At 47.1% G+C, this 17,219-nt stretch overlaps 1 protein-coding gene across 1 annotated transcript in view; it reads right to left on the reverse strand.

Moving 5' to 3' along the window:
• Positions 1-16,490, reverse strand: part of RAVER2 (ribonucleoprotein, PTB binding 2) — a gene marked incomplete at both ends in the record, with an annotated part of 28,490 nt that extends 12,000 nt beyond the window's left edge. The window contains 8 exon segments of the mRNA XM_079535569.1: positions 318-403; positions 1,275-1,401; positions 2,775-2,966; positions 6,104-6,573; positions 9,464-9,530; positions 16,025-16,257; positions 16,260-16,382; positions 16,385-16,490. Of these exon segments, the coding sequence (XP_079391695.1) occupies positions 318-403; positions 1,275-1,401; positions 2,775-2,966; positions 6,104-6,573; positions 9,464-9,530; positions 16,025-16,257; positions 16,260-16,382; positions 16,385-16,490 (1,404 nt within the window).
• Between the last annotated feature and the right edge of the window lie 729 nt (positions 16,491-17,219).

A 17,219-nucleotide genomic window follows, 5' to 3' on the forward strand; every position in this document is an offset into this window, starting at 1 on the left:
TAGACAGCTGAGAGAAAAATGGATGTGAGACCCCAGACCTCTAAATAAAGAGGTTTTTTTGTCATTGGTCTCTATGCCAGCAGGTGTTAGCAGATAAAAGCATCAGGTAAGATAAACCAAGTTACTTGTGAACAGCAAGCACAGCCTGCTCTTACATCACCCACCACACAGCAAGTGGTTGCTTCATTCATTCTTATTTGTTTTGAAAGATTGCTTTAGTAACACCACTTGATTTTAGCTGGAAGGTTTTGAAATCAGATTCTCAAATATTCTTTTCCATGCTGAGATCTCTGGCGATGTGGAGTTTTGACACCTACCTGGTGGACTTTATTCAGCTGCAGGAAAGGAGGGCTGACTGCTGTGTTCATAAGGTGAGGCAAACCTGCTGCTGCTCCCAGAACTCCTTCAGAAACAAGACAAGAGTTGCAGCATCTTTATAAGTCAGGCAAGTGATCACTTTCATAACAGTTATTCTGTAATTTTTACATTTGGTTCCTACAAAACTTTCTGGCACAGTAAGGGGAGCCTTTCCATACAGTCATCTTTGATCTGCAATCAGAGATCAAACATACTTGGCATGAAGCTCCTCTGGAGCTGATGTTTTGCTCAGGGAGGCAGAAATGCTGCAGTTGGTTGCCAGACAGGGGCTTCCCACACTATACACATTTTATATCTTCTGATGTTATTGCTGAAACCAAAAAGCAAGAAGCAGTACAGCATTTTTGGAGCAAATTCAGCCATCTGCCACCTGAGACTTCAAATTATCTGCTCCTGTTCCTAATGCTGTCCTACTACTTTCACTGTCTGGAATATGGTGACTGCTTTTACTACATTTGCTCACAGCCACCTTAATGGAAGGCAGGGAAATGATTCTGGCTGTTGCTGCTCTTACTGCTGGGCACAACTATGGCAGCACACCGGTGAGAAATGACTTCTAGACCTGAATCAAGAGGAGACACACTCAGGCTGCAACATTCAACTCCAATCAGATTTAAACTTACAACTGTAACGATGTCTGTGAAGGATGCTTGTTTTAACCTTTACTTTAACTGATGCTGGGAGACCTCAGAGTGACAGTGAGGACCCTTCTAGGTAACACTAGCTCTACCCATCAGCATAGTGTACCAAACCACCTCTGGCTTGTGAAAAAGGAATCTACACAGACATCTTGAAGCTGTCTGCACAGATCTTAAGAGTGCTGGTGTTTCGCTCCTTTGCTGGAATTCCTCATTAAGAACAGGGTTTTGTTTTAAACCAGTTGTAAAATGGCTTACCAGGTTTGACAGCGTGTCCACGCAGCTGGGGCTGCAGGAGGATTTGCAGCATTGCTGGATTGTTAAAACTCTTCATGATCTGCACCGGATTCGGTTCTGGAAGCAATCCTTTCCTATTGTTCCTCATCTCAAATGGAGAGAGAGAAAGATGTTAAAAACAGGAGATAGCAACGCATCCATTGACATCTCTGGATAAATGCTGTTTCCTTGAACAAGGTATCCTAAAGAGGGAAGTTTGGACATGCACATCCCACACCTGAACAATTCACTTTTCCCTTTTGTCCCACACAGCTAACTGATGCTGCATCAGCACTGCCTTCACTCAGGCACTGAGTGCTGTTCTCCCAACCTGCCCTTCACTTCTCTGGGTTTCTATTCACACACTTCCTCCATCACTCTCTAACAGACCTAACAGCACCTGGATGCTTTCACTCTATCTCAAGACTTTTGGAGTAGCTGGAGGTCTAAACCACTGCTCTGCATGGCAGTTCAACCTCAGTAATGACAATTTCCCAGACCACAAAGAGCTGACATTAATCTTTTCTTTAGAAGCGTTTGTTTTCTCCTTCAAACTACAACAGCGTTATCAAAAAAGGAGAACACAAAAGGTGGTCTTGTCATAGCCTCTAGGTTTTATGTCAGTCTTAGGTTTATGTCATAGCCTTTAGGTTGGATGTCAGGGGGAAGTTCTTCACAGAGAGTGGTGAGGTGCTGGAACAGCTGCCCAGAGAGGCTGTGATGCCCCGTCCACCCCTGGAGGTGTTCAAGGCCAGGTTGGATGGGGCCCTGGGCAGCCTGGTCTAATATCAGATATGGAGGTTGGTGGCTCTGCATGCAGCAGGGGGTTGGAGCCTCATGATCCTGGAGGTCCCTTCCAGCCCAAGCCATTCTATGATTATGATAGCCCTGCTCGTCTCTTTTATAAAGAGCTAGAGCTACCCAAAGTAATGCTTCTACTTTTGCTTCTACTCTTATGACAGCTCCTTGTAATACTTACCGCATCCAGTTTTCTAGGAAATAATTTGATGTGATGGGTAGGTATAGAAAGCTTTCTCCTGTACTGAGCAGGAAATTAAACTATTTCTCCTACCTTGAAATTTACCTTAAAACTGACAAATTTCTGCTTTAAACCAAAACCGAAACTCCGTTTTAGCTCATCAAATGCCTCCACCTCCATTTACTTCTGTTCCAAATAGGAACAATTTCTCTAGCAGAGATTAAACTTGATGACATCCCAGAGCTCTACCAGCCTTACCTTATATATCTTCCAGCTCTCTGCTTTACCTCCTTGCAACAGATGGCCACGTTTTGCTTAGGAAGGAGACCGAACCGGGCCGACCGGTCAAAAAAAAAAAAAAGCCAACACACAACAAAACCCAAGCAGCTAACACATCCAAAGGCCTGGCTACCTTTCCTAAACAAAGCAGCTGAATGCCTTAGAGACTCAGCTCGCTCGGGGTGTAACAAACTCATTCTGAAAACAGATGTGCAAAACCTTACCATCCTCTGCGCTGCGATAAGCGCTGCCAGCGTGCTTCTGCCGGGCGCTCCTGGAGCACAGTACGACACCTGCACTCTCCTCCCTTTGATCACCGTGCCGTCCATCGCCTCCTGCACTTTCTCAGCCTGCTCTGCAGTTTCATACTCGATCACTGCAAAGTCACCAATGCAACTATCTTCATCCTGAGCAAACTGCAACAACATTTCACAACACGATTCAACAAAACGGAGGATTTCAGGAGCTGTCTTGAAATGTTTTCACCTGTAAACTACTCTGCTAACAGCTGAGGGATGATAACATCTACCCAAATTAGCCTGTTTCTTTTGGAAGCATTCTAAGCATAAGATAAGCATCATAGCTTCTCATTAGACTTGGTATGTTTGTTGTGTCTCCTTGAACAACCACCACAACTTTCATTTCATGGTGAACCTGAATTATGAAGCGGTTAATTTACATAATGAAAAAGAGGAGAAGGAGAATTTCAATACAGCCACGTGCTACAGCGTTTGTTTTTATTATTATCAGTTTGCAGGAGAAGAATGAAGAGTCTTTACTACACTAACAGAAACGTCATTCATCAGACTACAAGACAGCTGCTGAACCACGTAACTGCGCACTCCACTGCTGTATTCTGCCTTGTAGAAGGGCTGAAGTCTGTGGTTGAACGCAGTGCCAACACAGAAGATGCCAGACTGAGCAGTCAAGCAGACTGCAAAGAGGCTTACTTGTCAAACAATGCTTTGCTCTTTGTTTGCAGAGTTTTTATAGCAGAATGAGCAGATTTAAATCCAGCAGAACAAAACAAGAGTGTGAAAAGGGAGGCTATAAAGCTTTGGCAAAAATATCCAGTCCCAGCTTAGCTTCACTGGGGAAGACACAAAGTACCTACGAAAAAACACTGGTTTGCCACTATGGAACTTACTGCAGTTGTAGAGAAAGGAATGAGTTTTCCTTGTGCACTCTCTTGAAGCACAGCAGTAGAAAATAACACACGTTCCCCTAAGTCCTAAGAAATGTTGTCTGAGAACCACATATCAAGACCTGGATTCAGCTGCTCCTCATAGAACATTTCTTTTTGCAACAGAGAAGTAATCAAATTGGTTTCAAAAATGACAGCTTACGAAAAATGAAATAAATCAGAAAAATTGCTGTCCTGGTTTCAGCTGGGGCAGAGCTCATTTTCTTCATAGCATCTGGTAGGATGCTCAGCTTTGGCTTTAGGAGAAAAACAACGCTGATAACACAGTGACGTTTTAGCTGTCGCTGAGCAGGGCAGCACAGAGCCAAGGACATTTCCATTTTTCAGCTCCTCGTGCTGCCCTACCAGTGAGGATGCTGAGACACAAGGAGCTGGGAGATCCCAACCAGGGCAGCTGACCCACACTGGCCAAAGGGATATTCCACCCCACATGGCATACGTGGCTGTGGGGAGTTGGCCAAGGGCAGCTGCTGCTTGGGGACTGGCTGGGCATCAGTCAGTGGGCAGTGAGCTTACATGCTGTAGGTCTCTTGTTTTGTAAATACATACTACTATCATCACTATTATTATGTTCCTTTTCTGTCCTAGTGCATAGTTTTTCACCTCAATTCATCAGTTCTATTTGCTCTACCTTCACCCTCCTCTCTGTCCGCTCCACAGGGCTGGTTTCCCTGCCAGTCCTTGCCACTGCTCAGGGCAGAGCCTCCCTTACCTATCAGTACTGCCAGGAGACACGAGGGACAGCTTGGAACACACCACACATCTGTTCTGAGAGAGTTACTGGCAATAAATCTTAAACCATCATAAGTAAATCTGCTTTTCTGCTGCTAACATGCTTCTACTATTGACAGATCTATTACACAGTGAATTTATACAAGTTCTAGGTAGTATGACAACATATCTTCTTGGCTATATTTTTGTCTGGATGCCTGTTTTAAGAAATAGACACCTCTTAATTCCTATCATTTATGGAAACACACATTTAGTGCCATTTACTGACATAGTATAAATGCAAGCACATGCTCCTCATCTACATGAAGTGAAGCTCATGTATTGTTATAATTAAAGAGGGAAGGTAAAATTTTCAATTGCCTTTAACTGCAAGGTAGAATGGTGTTGCTGAAAACAATCTTTATCAAAGAAACAATATTTGTCTGTGAACTTCCTAATTTAAAAAGAACACTGAGAAACTGCTGGGGGACCTCATCACAGCCTCAGGATTATCTGAGGGCTAGAAAAATGCCCCAAGCTAAAAGACTTCACAGCATCAATATGTTCAGCTAATTAAAAGAAGACTGAGCAAGTGACTGGATTACAGCACGTAATGCATTCTCTCAGGAAGAAAATAGTGGGGAGCAAAGGCTCCTCAACCTTGTAATCGCTGAATTGAGCAGAGGAGAGAGACGTTCAACCATGGAAACATGCAGAAGTACAAAAGAACGAGGGATGGGCAGTTACTTGCTATGTATTCATCTCCTGCTATATCTGGATCAAGCAAATATAAGGATATGCTTTAAGCAATTGCATATGACTGGGGCTCTAGGGAAATGCAATGGCCAACAGGTGGTCAGGCTAGACAGCCTAATGGGCCTTCTGCTCTTAGACACTGAAAGCCTCTGGTTACTGATCCTTGAAGCTAATCCCTGAGCAACCTTCCAAGACACTCAAGGAAACAAAAAACAAGTGAAATCATACCCAACTGCATGACTACAAACAAAGCTTTCTTTCTACTGGCCTGTCTATGCTACTCTGGCCTGCAACACTTCTACAAGCAACATGTTGTGGTCTAGTATCTCGGAAGAAAACCTTTGCATTTGCAAAGGCTAGAAAGGATCTCTCTCTTCTGTGCCTGCAAGTAGCACTTCCATCACTGGCAAGTCCAGTGGCTCCAAGATCCCACGCCTACAAGTTTCCCAGCTAGGGAAAAACACATTATGTATACATACATACATACACACACACACGCATATCCTACATGAAATGTTGCACTTATGGTGTTCATACTCAAGGCTTGCTTTACTGAGCAGTAAAACCATCAGCAATATTCACTTTAAAAGCCCTCTAAAAAATTTCTAGAACGATATTCAATAAAATATACGGGAAAGGGATGGGCTATAAACGTTTTAGCGGTGCTTAGCAGGAGTGGTCTCCTGCAGAACTCCCAGATGGCACATCCAGTCAATGCAAGCTCACACCAGTAACACATCTGTACCACACAACATATTGCAATGCATACTCATTCACAGCTTAAATGAAAAAAAATGTAAGACAAGCAAGCAGTGCAGGATGCAAACACAGAGCTATTTAAATCACAACCTTCATCTTCCAAAAAGTATAAATGCAACATACCTGGCAGAATACAGGTTTATACTGTAGCGAGAAAGCCTGCAACAGTTCTTTCGAATCAGCAAAGTCCTTTTGCAATTTATCTACACAAAGGCACTTGGAGTGAATTAGATTTGTAGTCAGCTGGTTCACATCCATCCACTGTGCAAAGAGAGTGCTCTCGTCTAACTGCTTCCCCAGAAGTTCCAGTCTCGCCTTTGCAGCAGAGTCCTTCTTCATATATTCCACAAAGCCATAGCCCTTGGAATGACCAGTAACTTCATTATAGACCAAAAAACACCTCTCCACATTGCCATAAGCACGCACCAGTTCTTCAAACTCTTCCAATGTAAATGAAATAGGCAAATTGGTAATGCACAGCAAAGCATCTGTTGGCTGGAGTTGCACGGATATTTCTTTTCCTCGAAGAGAGTACTGGTGAAACTTCTGAATTGCATTTTGAGCCTGCTCTCCATTTAACAGAGTAACAAATGCTGAAAGAGACCAAGGAACGTTACATTATTTCTTACTTTGAAAGTAACCACTGCAGCCCACCTCCTCTAAGGAAAGCCCACACAAAACGCAACCAGTGCAAGCCATAACTCTGTCCTCTCCTTCATCACTCTACTGGAGAGGTGCCAGCACTCTACAGGACAGATCTGATGAGATGTCCCTGCCTGTCTCCTGTCCTGTGGGTCAGCACCCTTCTCTGCTGGGCAGCCATGGGATGAGCCACATACAGGCCCTGGGCATAAGGCCTGGTGATGTTGTGGCCACATTGCAGTGGGCTGGGTGCTGGCCCAAGATGGCTGCCCCCTCACCATGGGGCTGGGGAGCACTGGGCAGAGAAGCAGGGCTGCCTGTGGCAATGGAGGGTGGCTGCTCTGCCTGCTTGACAACCGGCATGGATGTTCCAAGATGGATGATGACATGGTCCATGTTAACCAACTACTGGCTGCGAAGGAAACAGAGGATGGGGAGCTGGGGCATGAGGCTGGGACAGCCCTTGGGAGGGTAGCAGGGGCTGCCCCCAAAATCAGGCTGCCGTTTCTCCTTCCTTTGATAGCCACAGCCTCAGATGTGGACTGGTCCACACAGCAGAACGCTCCCATCCCCCCACTCCTCACCACTCAGCTGGAGACTGAGGACATTTTAAACTTCCCATCCTTTGGATGCATAAAATGAAAAGCTGATCCTGCACATGTGTCTAGAATGAATTTCTTTGTGAAGAGCTCCACAGTTTTAAAACATTCTAGCCTGCAAACGAATTGAAATGGGAAAGTTAACCCACAGACAGCATTAATGGTTATCCATTCACATTTTCCTCTCAGGTTTCATTCTCAACCCTTCAAATGCCACCCTTAAGTGTCTGTGCCACACCGAAGAAACACCACAGTCCTGGATGTAGCTTCACTGGGGGCAGAAACACCACGGGACAGCTCTGCTTGCTGCAGGCTGTTCTGTGGCCTGGGGAGCCCTGCAGCCTGCTTAGCACCCATGTTGCACTGGTGGGACATGGGCCACTGGAACGCATTCAGCAAACACAACCCTCCCTGCATCTCCTGGAGACAGAGCAGGAAGCTTTTTCCATTTGCAGTTTGCTGCGGGTACTCACAATGAGCATGGAAAAAACAAGGAGCCCAGTCAGAAAGGTCCAAAGGAAAGAGATGAAATTGCAGCAACAATACTCAATCCAAGAAACTTGTCTGGAACCACAGCCCAAAAAACTGTGCTAACCATGTTTTCTTATTCTATATCCAAATTTGGAGTCTGTTGTCCAGAAACAAGTATAAACAACGTTTTCCTCCTCACTACACAATTATCACTTTTGTAAGAATAACACAAGCCAAAAAAACACAAAGCTATCCCAAGCCTCAGGGCAGCACAGAATTCACCGCCATAAATCAGATCTCCCAGCACAGTTATTTAGACAATTATTTTTTTCCTCCTCTTTAAGACGGCATTTGAAGTAAAATTTTCTGCCTCCTTTCCTATCCGTGACCACACTGTGACTACAGGCAGATTTCTGCCAGTCACAGCAAAACACACCGCACTGAAACACAACCGCTTCCTGAAATTCAACTCCAGGAAGCTCTGGTTGCAAGATTATTCTTTAAACAGAAAACATCTTTCATTCCAGATCGCCTATTAATCATCTGTTTCACCTACCATCATCGCCGCACTTGTGAATAAAAAAAAACCCCAAATGAATTGTAAGATGGCACTGTTCAGAGGCAGAAATGCTAATATTTGCTTCCCTGTCTAAATAATCAGGAGTTACAACGGTTTGAAGGAAGATTTCTAAGTAGAATGTAAACATTCATAGGGTGTTCTAAAGCAAGCTCTAATCTGGACTGTAGCTCCGGATTAAAGACACAAGTGAAGCGTTGGTGCCAAATGCAACACTTGAGATGTCAGTCAAAGGGAACGTGGTTACACCTCCTGAAGCTGTTAGCTTGAACAAACAGACAAACAGTGCATTTGCAGTGGGTTTTACGATTTGCACTACTGGTAATCAGATAAAGAGGAGATGGTGTAGAAATCAGCAGTTTGGCTCTCCAAGAGATTAAAACATTCCTGGGCAATCTACATTGCTCTGCAAGCCAGTGTTCTGACACAGCATCACATATTTCTGTAACAGCACAGTATCTGGTATTCTAGGAATAGTTACATAGAAGATATGGATAAAAGACAACAAATTTTAAATTGCTCTTAGCCTTTTTGAGCTAAAAACGTTAGGTTTTTTTTCCTCCAAATGTTCTGAGATCATTAAAGGCTGCTTCCCTGAGTTTACTGTTATTTTAAATGAGCTTTTGGAATCTTGTGAAAGTCCTGTTTTCACTCAGCGAGATCTCAGAAGATTTCGTGGGGAAAGTCTACAGAGCTCTACAAGGTTCCAGTTGGGCCCACAGGACATAACACGCATCTAACAAAAATAAACACATACATACAAATGGAGCTCCTCACGCAAGCAGTTCACACTAAACAAGTACGTCCATCACCACAGAGAGTGATGGGCATACAGGCAAACTGTGCATAGCAGCTTTCTACAACAGGATTACAGCGTTGGTGGATAAGGGAAGAGCAACTGGTATCATCTATATGGACCAGTGCACAGCATCTGACACTGTCCCACACAGCATCTTTGTCTCCATACCAGGGAGAGATGGATTGGGTGGATGGACCACTCGTGGCTAAGGCTGGACTGCCATGCTCTAAGGGCTGTGGTCAACAGTTTGATGTCCAGATTGAGACTGGTGACAAGCGGTGTCCCTCAGGGGTCAGTACTGGGACTGGCACCACTTAATGTCTCTGCTGGTGACACAGACAGTGGAACTGAGTGCACCCTCCAATGCGTTATACTGGAAGATTTCAAGTTCTTACCTGTTCTTTTATTTCTGTCCACATAACAATACTTTATTTCATAATCTTTAAATAAGTCATGGATTTCCTGAAAGAGAAAAGCACAAGTAACATCAGTTCAATAATTCACCAGATTAAATGCGTAACTGTACGAATTCAGCTTCTCTTTTTAAACAAAACTTTCCCAATAAACAGAAAATCTCACCATAGAAACACTATCAAATATTTGTTTTCTAAAGAGCTGGTCACGCTATGCAGCAATGTTTTCATCTCCTGCAAAGAACTGTCTTACTGAATGTGATTTACTTTCTTTTCCTCGCACAGTCACATAAGCAGAAGATGACACGCTGCTGGCTGCCTTCTGATAAAGACAGATAAAATCACAGTTCATTAAATAGCAAAAAAAAAACCAACAACCCAAACAACTTTCTCAAAAGTACAGCTATTACAGTTGAAATTCCAGGCAGACATGAGATATCAGCAACATCACATCGTGCAGTTTACCAAGGGCAGACAACACTGTCACAAAATGCAGCAGCTGCTTTAGTTTCCTCTGACTGCTCAAGTTCACTTCAGGAGGTTTTTTTGCTCACTTAATAATGAATATTCTTTCAAGCAGCAGTGAATCCTGACCAGAGCACTGTGTGTAAAGGATCCTCTGGCAATTACTGCACAAGCATCCAATGGGGAACCAATCCCCAGGGTTCTGTTTGCCCCCATAAATTAACAGGGATAGATCAGGGGAGAGGGAGAAGGGAGTAAGAGTGACCTAAGAGCTGCGTTAGGTTGATCTCACTGCTCCCCAGCATGAGCAAGAAGTTCACATGCCCCACAAACACCATGCTCAGCAGCAAGAATGCAGAGATGGACATGAATCATCCCAAACGAGCAGCATCTTGACATGTTTATTGTTTCAATTGGGTCTCCTACATTGCAGGGAGGCCAGCTGAGTACCAAAACAATCAAGAAACATTGTCTGAAAGCTTCACTGCAGCCCACTGGCAGGACAGCACCTTGCCTTCCAGCACGCTAATTCAATACCCACACCCTGGAGGTTAATTGGGTTCTCCTGACTGCTATCAGGTGCACACCTTTTAGTCCAGGGAACGCCAGTCTCCAGTTTCACCAGCTAACAGCTGTCAAGCTCTGCATTAATAAAACAGGAGAGCGCTTCTCGTGCCACCAGCCGTCCTGATCAGACGTGGTGAGGATATGGTTTCTGATCAGCAAAACGAGCTGGGCAGACTGCAGGCACTGATGATGGTGGGTGGGAGGCTTGGCTGTCCCACTGACAACTGGAGGGCAGCCCAACTCAGCCATGAGCAGAGATGGCATTACGTGCAAAGTTTTGTGCATCTGAGCTCCACCAGGGCACTGAAGGCAGCACGGCAAGTATTTCTGTTCTGCTCAGACAAAGGGTGATGTATTTCTCTCTTCTTAGTTCTATTACAGGGAGTAACATGGAAAGTTTTATATGGAGGATGAACACCAGGAAATAGTATTTCAAACAGCTCTCAACACCGCTGTGAGTCTTTCATGAGCTAGATGATTTCCCAAAAACTGTCTGAAATTACAATTGCGAGGGAGAATAGCCTGCAGCAAACTTATCTTCACAGGATAACTGTGAGCTCTCATGTTAAAAACAACAAGAACATTATGCAGTCTTAAAATGAAAACCCAAAGTAAGCTGAAGAATGTTAAAAGAGCACTGCCAGCATTTTGGGGTGATGTGCACACGCGGTGGTACAGCAGCTCTCCCTCCCAGGACGGAGCTCTGTGCAGTACTCCAGCAAAGGCATTTTGCACATCAGGACCACGTGAGACAAGCCACAAACAAAACACACCACGCTGACTCTTATGCCAATAAGTGCTCCTTCCAATTCAACAGATATTTAGATATCAGTGTACACAGCCTAAGATTCTTCATAATATTTTCAGAAGCACTAAGCCAGCTTTAGAGCTTGTGGCCAACGTAACAGAGTCTCAGGCACTTCGCTAAATCTTACCCTGTCTTTCAACTAGAACGGAATGGAGGCTATTTCCACCTTAATTTCCCTTAATGATACACACCAAAGGCCCCAGGGTTCCCAAAGGAAGCATCTTGCCCCAGTCCCACATCCCAGCAGTGAGCAGGGCAGGGGGCAGCCAGTCCCCAGGCACAGGAGCTCTGCACCACCAGCTGCGAGGCAGCCCCATGGCACCCAGCTGTCATTAAGCCTTCAATTTCCCTACAGGTGGACTTTCTAAAGCTAGTTAATCTAAGCATTGGGAAAAACTACAATCTTAATAAGAAAATAATCAGAATTGGCAGGAAAAGCAAAACCAAGTATATCCAAGGGGGTTTAAGAGAAAGTATTTGTAAATATGGGCCGGACACACTTTGAAGTATGTTATTTAAACTCATACAAACTATGTTAAAGCATGTTATGTTGGAAGGCCAGTATTACCCTGAGGTGCACCAAAAAGAGTGTGGCCAGCAGGGTGAGGAAGGTGATCCTCCCATCTACTCTGCCCTGGAAAGGCCACCTTTAGAATACTGTGCCCAGTTCTGGGCTCCCTGTGTCAAATCAGACAGGGATCTCTTGGAAGGGATCCAGTGCAAGGCCACAAAGGAGGAAAGGCTGAGTAACCTGGATCTGCTCACCTGGGGAAAAGACTGAGGGGGAATCTGATTAACGCTTATAAATATCTAAAGGAAGGTGGGATGCACATGGATACAGCCAGGCTCTTCTCAGTGGGGTGTAGTGATAGGACAAGGAGTAACGGCCTTTTTGTTTGAGGACTGACTTCCACATCTGTAAGACCAGACCATGCAAAGGTCATTAACGCTCTAATATGCATAAATATTGTCATTCAGACAAGAGAAGAGCAACTTCTTCATAGACTTGAGATGGGCAGGGAATGAAAAAAATATTTTTCTGATCTTCTGGACTTGTGCTGGTGTGTTGATAAGAGGAATGCTATGGGACTGGAAATGAATGCCATCATCCTGGGCACAGCACCGTGTATGGATGCTAAATGAAAAACATCACACTCCAAAACACAAATCTCTGTCTGGGGTGGACTAGGTCAGTTTCCTATCGATACCTACATGTTTCATCTCTCCTTAGATTCTATCATACCATAGTAGAACTACAGGACTGAAAGTATTTGAATGAAAGTAATTAACCAGCCCCACTTTACATCACATCCTGCACTAAAGCAGAACGTCTCTTTCATTTTGTGTCCTCAGATACTAAAGGAGAAAAGCAGAAACACCACTAAAACACAGCTGCATTCAAAGACAACCAGGTGCAGCTAAGAGCTGATTCAAAACAGGTGAAACCTCATTCCACACCAATTGTTCCTGAGCTGCAAAAAGGGAATCAAAGAGCAAAGGGTCCTTTCGGCCATCAACCCCCAGCAGAGAAGACAGAGAACCATTCTGCTACTTCTAGAAGCAGTTTCAAGGGATCCTAACAGGCTTCTATCTCATTTATAAGCTACTACTTCTGTGGAAATTAATCAGACATAGATGGCAAACCAGCGACTCTGAAAAATGAATGGCTTGGGGAAATCCAAAACAGTTCTTCTAATCCACCAGAATAATCACAAACAACCAAATACACAAAAGCTGATTTACCTTATGATACTGCAACAGAACAAAACTGCCCATATTTAGTAATGTCCCACCTTCACTTGCATGCCCTGAAGCTACCAGGATCTCTTCCACAGTGAAGCACTGATCACTTCCCTCCCTCCTGCTGCCCCAGAGGTCCTCCTGTGACCCAGGACACTCAGAGCAGCAGAACTCAGCTCCAAGGACCTTCCCTTTGCAACTGCAGCTTTTGCTATTGAAGTGTGTTAGCCCATTCATCACAGCTGATGGCTCAGGGAGAAGCACACACCACAGTTCTGAGAAACACCCGACCCGAGGCGCCAGCTGAGCACCGAACACTGAGCAGCAGGGAACAAGCACCTATAGCAAAGCCTACCTTGGAGTTTCTTCACAAAGATTCTTGATAGGAACATCTGTCCTACCACAACGCTGCATCTAATACTAACACCAATGCTCACCAGGGCAGACCCTCCATTGGCATTTCAAAAAGCCTGACACCAGTGGGATAACCTTGCCCATCCTGACACAGAGCATCACACACCAGCACCCTGCCATGACTCCTTGGGTCCTCCCTACTGCCTGCCATCCTAAAAGGGAGGTGAAGGGGCGAGAGTGCTTCCCCACTACTGCAGGAAGAAATAGGAGCCAGTGGAGCATGGTCTAGAAGGCTGTGGGAGGAGGGAGAGCTGTGCTCTGGACTGGCAGCCTCTGTTGCCCCAACACCTTGAGATTTGAACTGCATTCAGAACAATCCCTGGGGACCCCATGGCACGGCTTGCACCTCTCCCAAGCAGGAAAACCAGACTGAGAGAAGACAGAATAACTGGTAAACACAACAAAAACTACACAGAGTTGTAGCGCAGCTTTTCTTGCCACAGCTCTGTTGCAGAAATACCTTCTTCTGCAAGAGAATTGCCTGTAACAACATTAATCCGGCCAAGTACGTATTTGCAGACTGGACCATAAAACCCAAAGCAGAAAGAAGCTCCTCAGCGTAATTTCTCCTTATCTGATCCCCCCCAGATCTAATTCATGAAGGCAGCTCCTTAGGAGCACTGACTTCTCCAGCACAGCAGGCTGCAATGCCTTCATCAGGCTGCCCTCCTCCTGAGCGCAGGTCCTGCACATCCCAAGCTGTGCTGCTGGGGAAAATCCCACTGACTGGCACACAGCCTTTATCCCTCAGGACAGCCACCCTGAGCCTCCAGATCTATCTGTCTGATCTCCCAGCCATCACATCCATGGAAATCTGCTTCCCAGTCAGAAACCCGACAGCGAAGGCACGTTGTTCAGCAGCTTAAAGAGTAATTTTGTTACTTTTAACTGTTTCACTCCCACGGAACTCCAGAGGTAACATAAAATTGAAAGTACAATAATAAACGAATAAGGAAGTTAATATGTAGCTACAGTTGGCACAAGATCGCGCTCATCTAACTTGCCCTGAAAAAAAAAATCAGAGCACTGTTGTAGTTCTGAAGATAACGAGCCTTTCAACAAAACTCAGCATCTCCACCAATCGTATCCACATCAGCAAAAGAGTTTTTTCACACTTGGAAATTATTTTGGTAAATCTCAGCCTTACCATTCACACGGTGACAGCAAACCCCACATCCTACTGACTGGAGATGAATAATTACAGTTATGAAATCCCATTCTGGAACACCGGACTGCATTTTCATGACATTCACCCCATCCACGTTGCAGAACCAACCAGCCAGGGCAGCAGTATTTTATCTCATTCTTCTTGGCTATGCAAAAAGCAAAGAGCCCAGTAGAGCCCTCCACATGGCACCTAATGCCATGATTCAAGTTTGGCTCAAGCAATATTAGGCTTTGGAAACACAAACAGCCAAGGACAGGGATGTACTTAAGATGCCCTAGGACAGAAGCTTCCTTTCTCAGCACTAATTTCAAGTAACCAAAACAAAACTCCAAGCTTCCCAAATGTTGCCTGGTTGCCAAACTGGACCTTCACACCATCGTTCCCTTGGGAGAGTGTGACCAGCAATGTGCACCATGATGGCTTCCATGCACACGAGCTGCATTTCTTCACCGGAGCACAGGTGAGCTGTGGGTGCCCCATCCCTGGAGATGTGTGATGCCCTGAGCAGCCTCACCCAGTCGGGCACACACCTGTGGCAGCAGTGGGGTTAGATGGACTGGGGGCTCCATCCCAACCCAACCTGGTGATGCTATGTGGGGATGTGCAACACAGCAGTGTGCCCAGCCCGGTCACAGCAGTAAGCTCCCTGCCGGCTCCGACAGCTTCTCGAGGAGACGATAGGGATTAGCAGGGTTTCTCGAGCTGCGAGCTCCCGAGCCTTTTCTACAGGCGAGCCCCTCGGGCTGCTATAAATAGAGGCGATGCTCTACGTGTAAATCATCACACAGCACCATGCGAAATTCTTATTTCCACACCTGCCATTGCCTCCAACCCAAAGGCACCAGAAGCGGAGCCCCAGGGAGCGCTCCGGGCTGCGGTGCGCCCATCTTCGGCAGATGGTCACCAAAACGAAGGGACCGAGAAACCCGCGAGCCACTGCCGCCCTCAGCCGAAGGGAGGGCAGCCCATGCCGGGAGGAGGGCAGCCCGTGCCGCAGCGCGGTTCCGAGCGGTGCCGCCCGGCCGCTGCAGGTGCTGAGGCGCAGCCCCGCTCGCAGCAGCGGTTTAAGAGCTCGCCGTCGTTCCACAAAGCGCAAATAATCGGAGCGGAACTTTCCGGCTCCGGGAAGCCGCCCCCGCCGGCCGCCCCCCCCGCACCGCCACACGCGCGATGCGCTCCGACGCTGCCGCCCGGCGCAGCCCCGCGCCCATCCCGCCCGCTCGCAGCGATGCGGCTCCCGGAGCCGCCCCGAGCCGCCGCCCCGGACGGCGACAAAGCGGCGGGAGAACCCGAGCGGAGCCTCGGGGCTGCTCTTTGTTGCGGCGGCGGAGCGCGGCAGCAGCCCTTCGGCTTCCCGCCCGGCTGCTGGAGGCGGCCGTACCTGGCTGCTGCTCTCGGCCGGCAGGTTCCTTAGCAGGATCTTGCGCCGGTTGCTCAGCTCCCGCCGGGTGACCGCCAGCCGCCTCGCCGCCTCCTCGGGGCCCGGCGGCGGCGGCCGAACCCCGCGCGGTGGTGGAGGCGGCGGCTCGGCGGGCAGCCCCGCTCCGCGCTCGGCTGCCGCCGCCATCTTGCAGAGCCGCCCGGCCGAGCGGGGGGAGCGCGGCGGTGGGCGGAGGGGAACCGCGGGGCGCGACGAACGGCCGGGCCCGGCCCCGCCCCGCCGCCCTCGGCCTGCCCCAAGGCGGGGGGAGGGAAGAAGCCGAGCCGCCCCCCGAGCCCCGCTGCTGCAGAAATGGCGCTGATGCAGAGTGGAGCAGCGCGCCCCGCCAGCGGTTCGCTTCTGCGGACGGAAGGCGGAGGGTTCGCGTTCCTCGCAGCAGAAGCGCCCCGAGCAAACGGCGGAGCATCCCCAGGAGGAAAGCAACGCCCGGGAGCTGCCCTGGCGGCAGTAATCCCTCCCTCGGGGCACGTGGCAGCCGGGTGCCAGCAGCGGTCTGCTCTCCGCGAGGTGAGCTCCGCTTCCATAAAGCGTGCATCTGTACGAACGGTGCACGCTGTTGAGGCCACGCTTGCTAAAATACAGACGTAGTTCTCTTAAATTCATCTCTTCTTAGACGAGTTACACTTGCGAGTCAATTTAGGCTTTTTTTTTTTTTTAACGTTGTCATCAGTTTGATAAAGGAATGAAGAACAGATTGATGTGTCCGATTTTAGAAATGGGTCTGACCGCAACGAGAGGGCGAAAGAAAAGCCAAGCCTGAAAAACAGTCTTCAAAAGGAAACTGGAAACACAGTTTGAGTCAGAACGGGTGTATGTGAGCATGTCCTTATCAAGAGGGCCTAATTGTGCACATACTGTTTGTGGCAAAGCATTCACGTATTTAGAGCCAGGGTCAGCCCTCTAAGTGCTGTGAGCATCGCCTTCCTACTCGAAGCAGAAGCAGGGAAATCCATCCTGACAAATGATTTGGGTGAGAGCTGGTCTAAAGAACCCGGTGAGGCTGATGAGTGTTGGCTGAGGTACAGATAACTCGTGCCTAAGGATGTATAAACCATTAATAACACAACCTATGACATTACCCCTGGAAAATACATAGAAACTAATGACTGAAGAGGCAGTGAGTAGTTACAAAGTA

Source organism: Tetrao urogallus (assembly GCF_951394365.1).
Source record: "Tetrao urogallus genome assembly, chromosome: 5".
Classification (NCBI taxonomy): Eukaryota; Metazoa; Chordata; class Aves; order Galliformes; family Phasianidae; genus Tetrao; species Tetrao urogallus.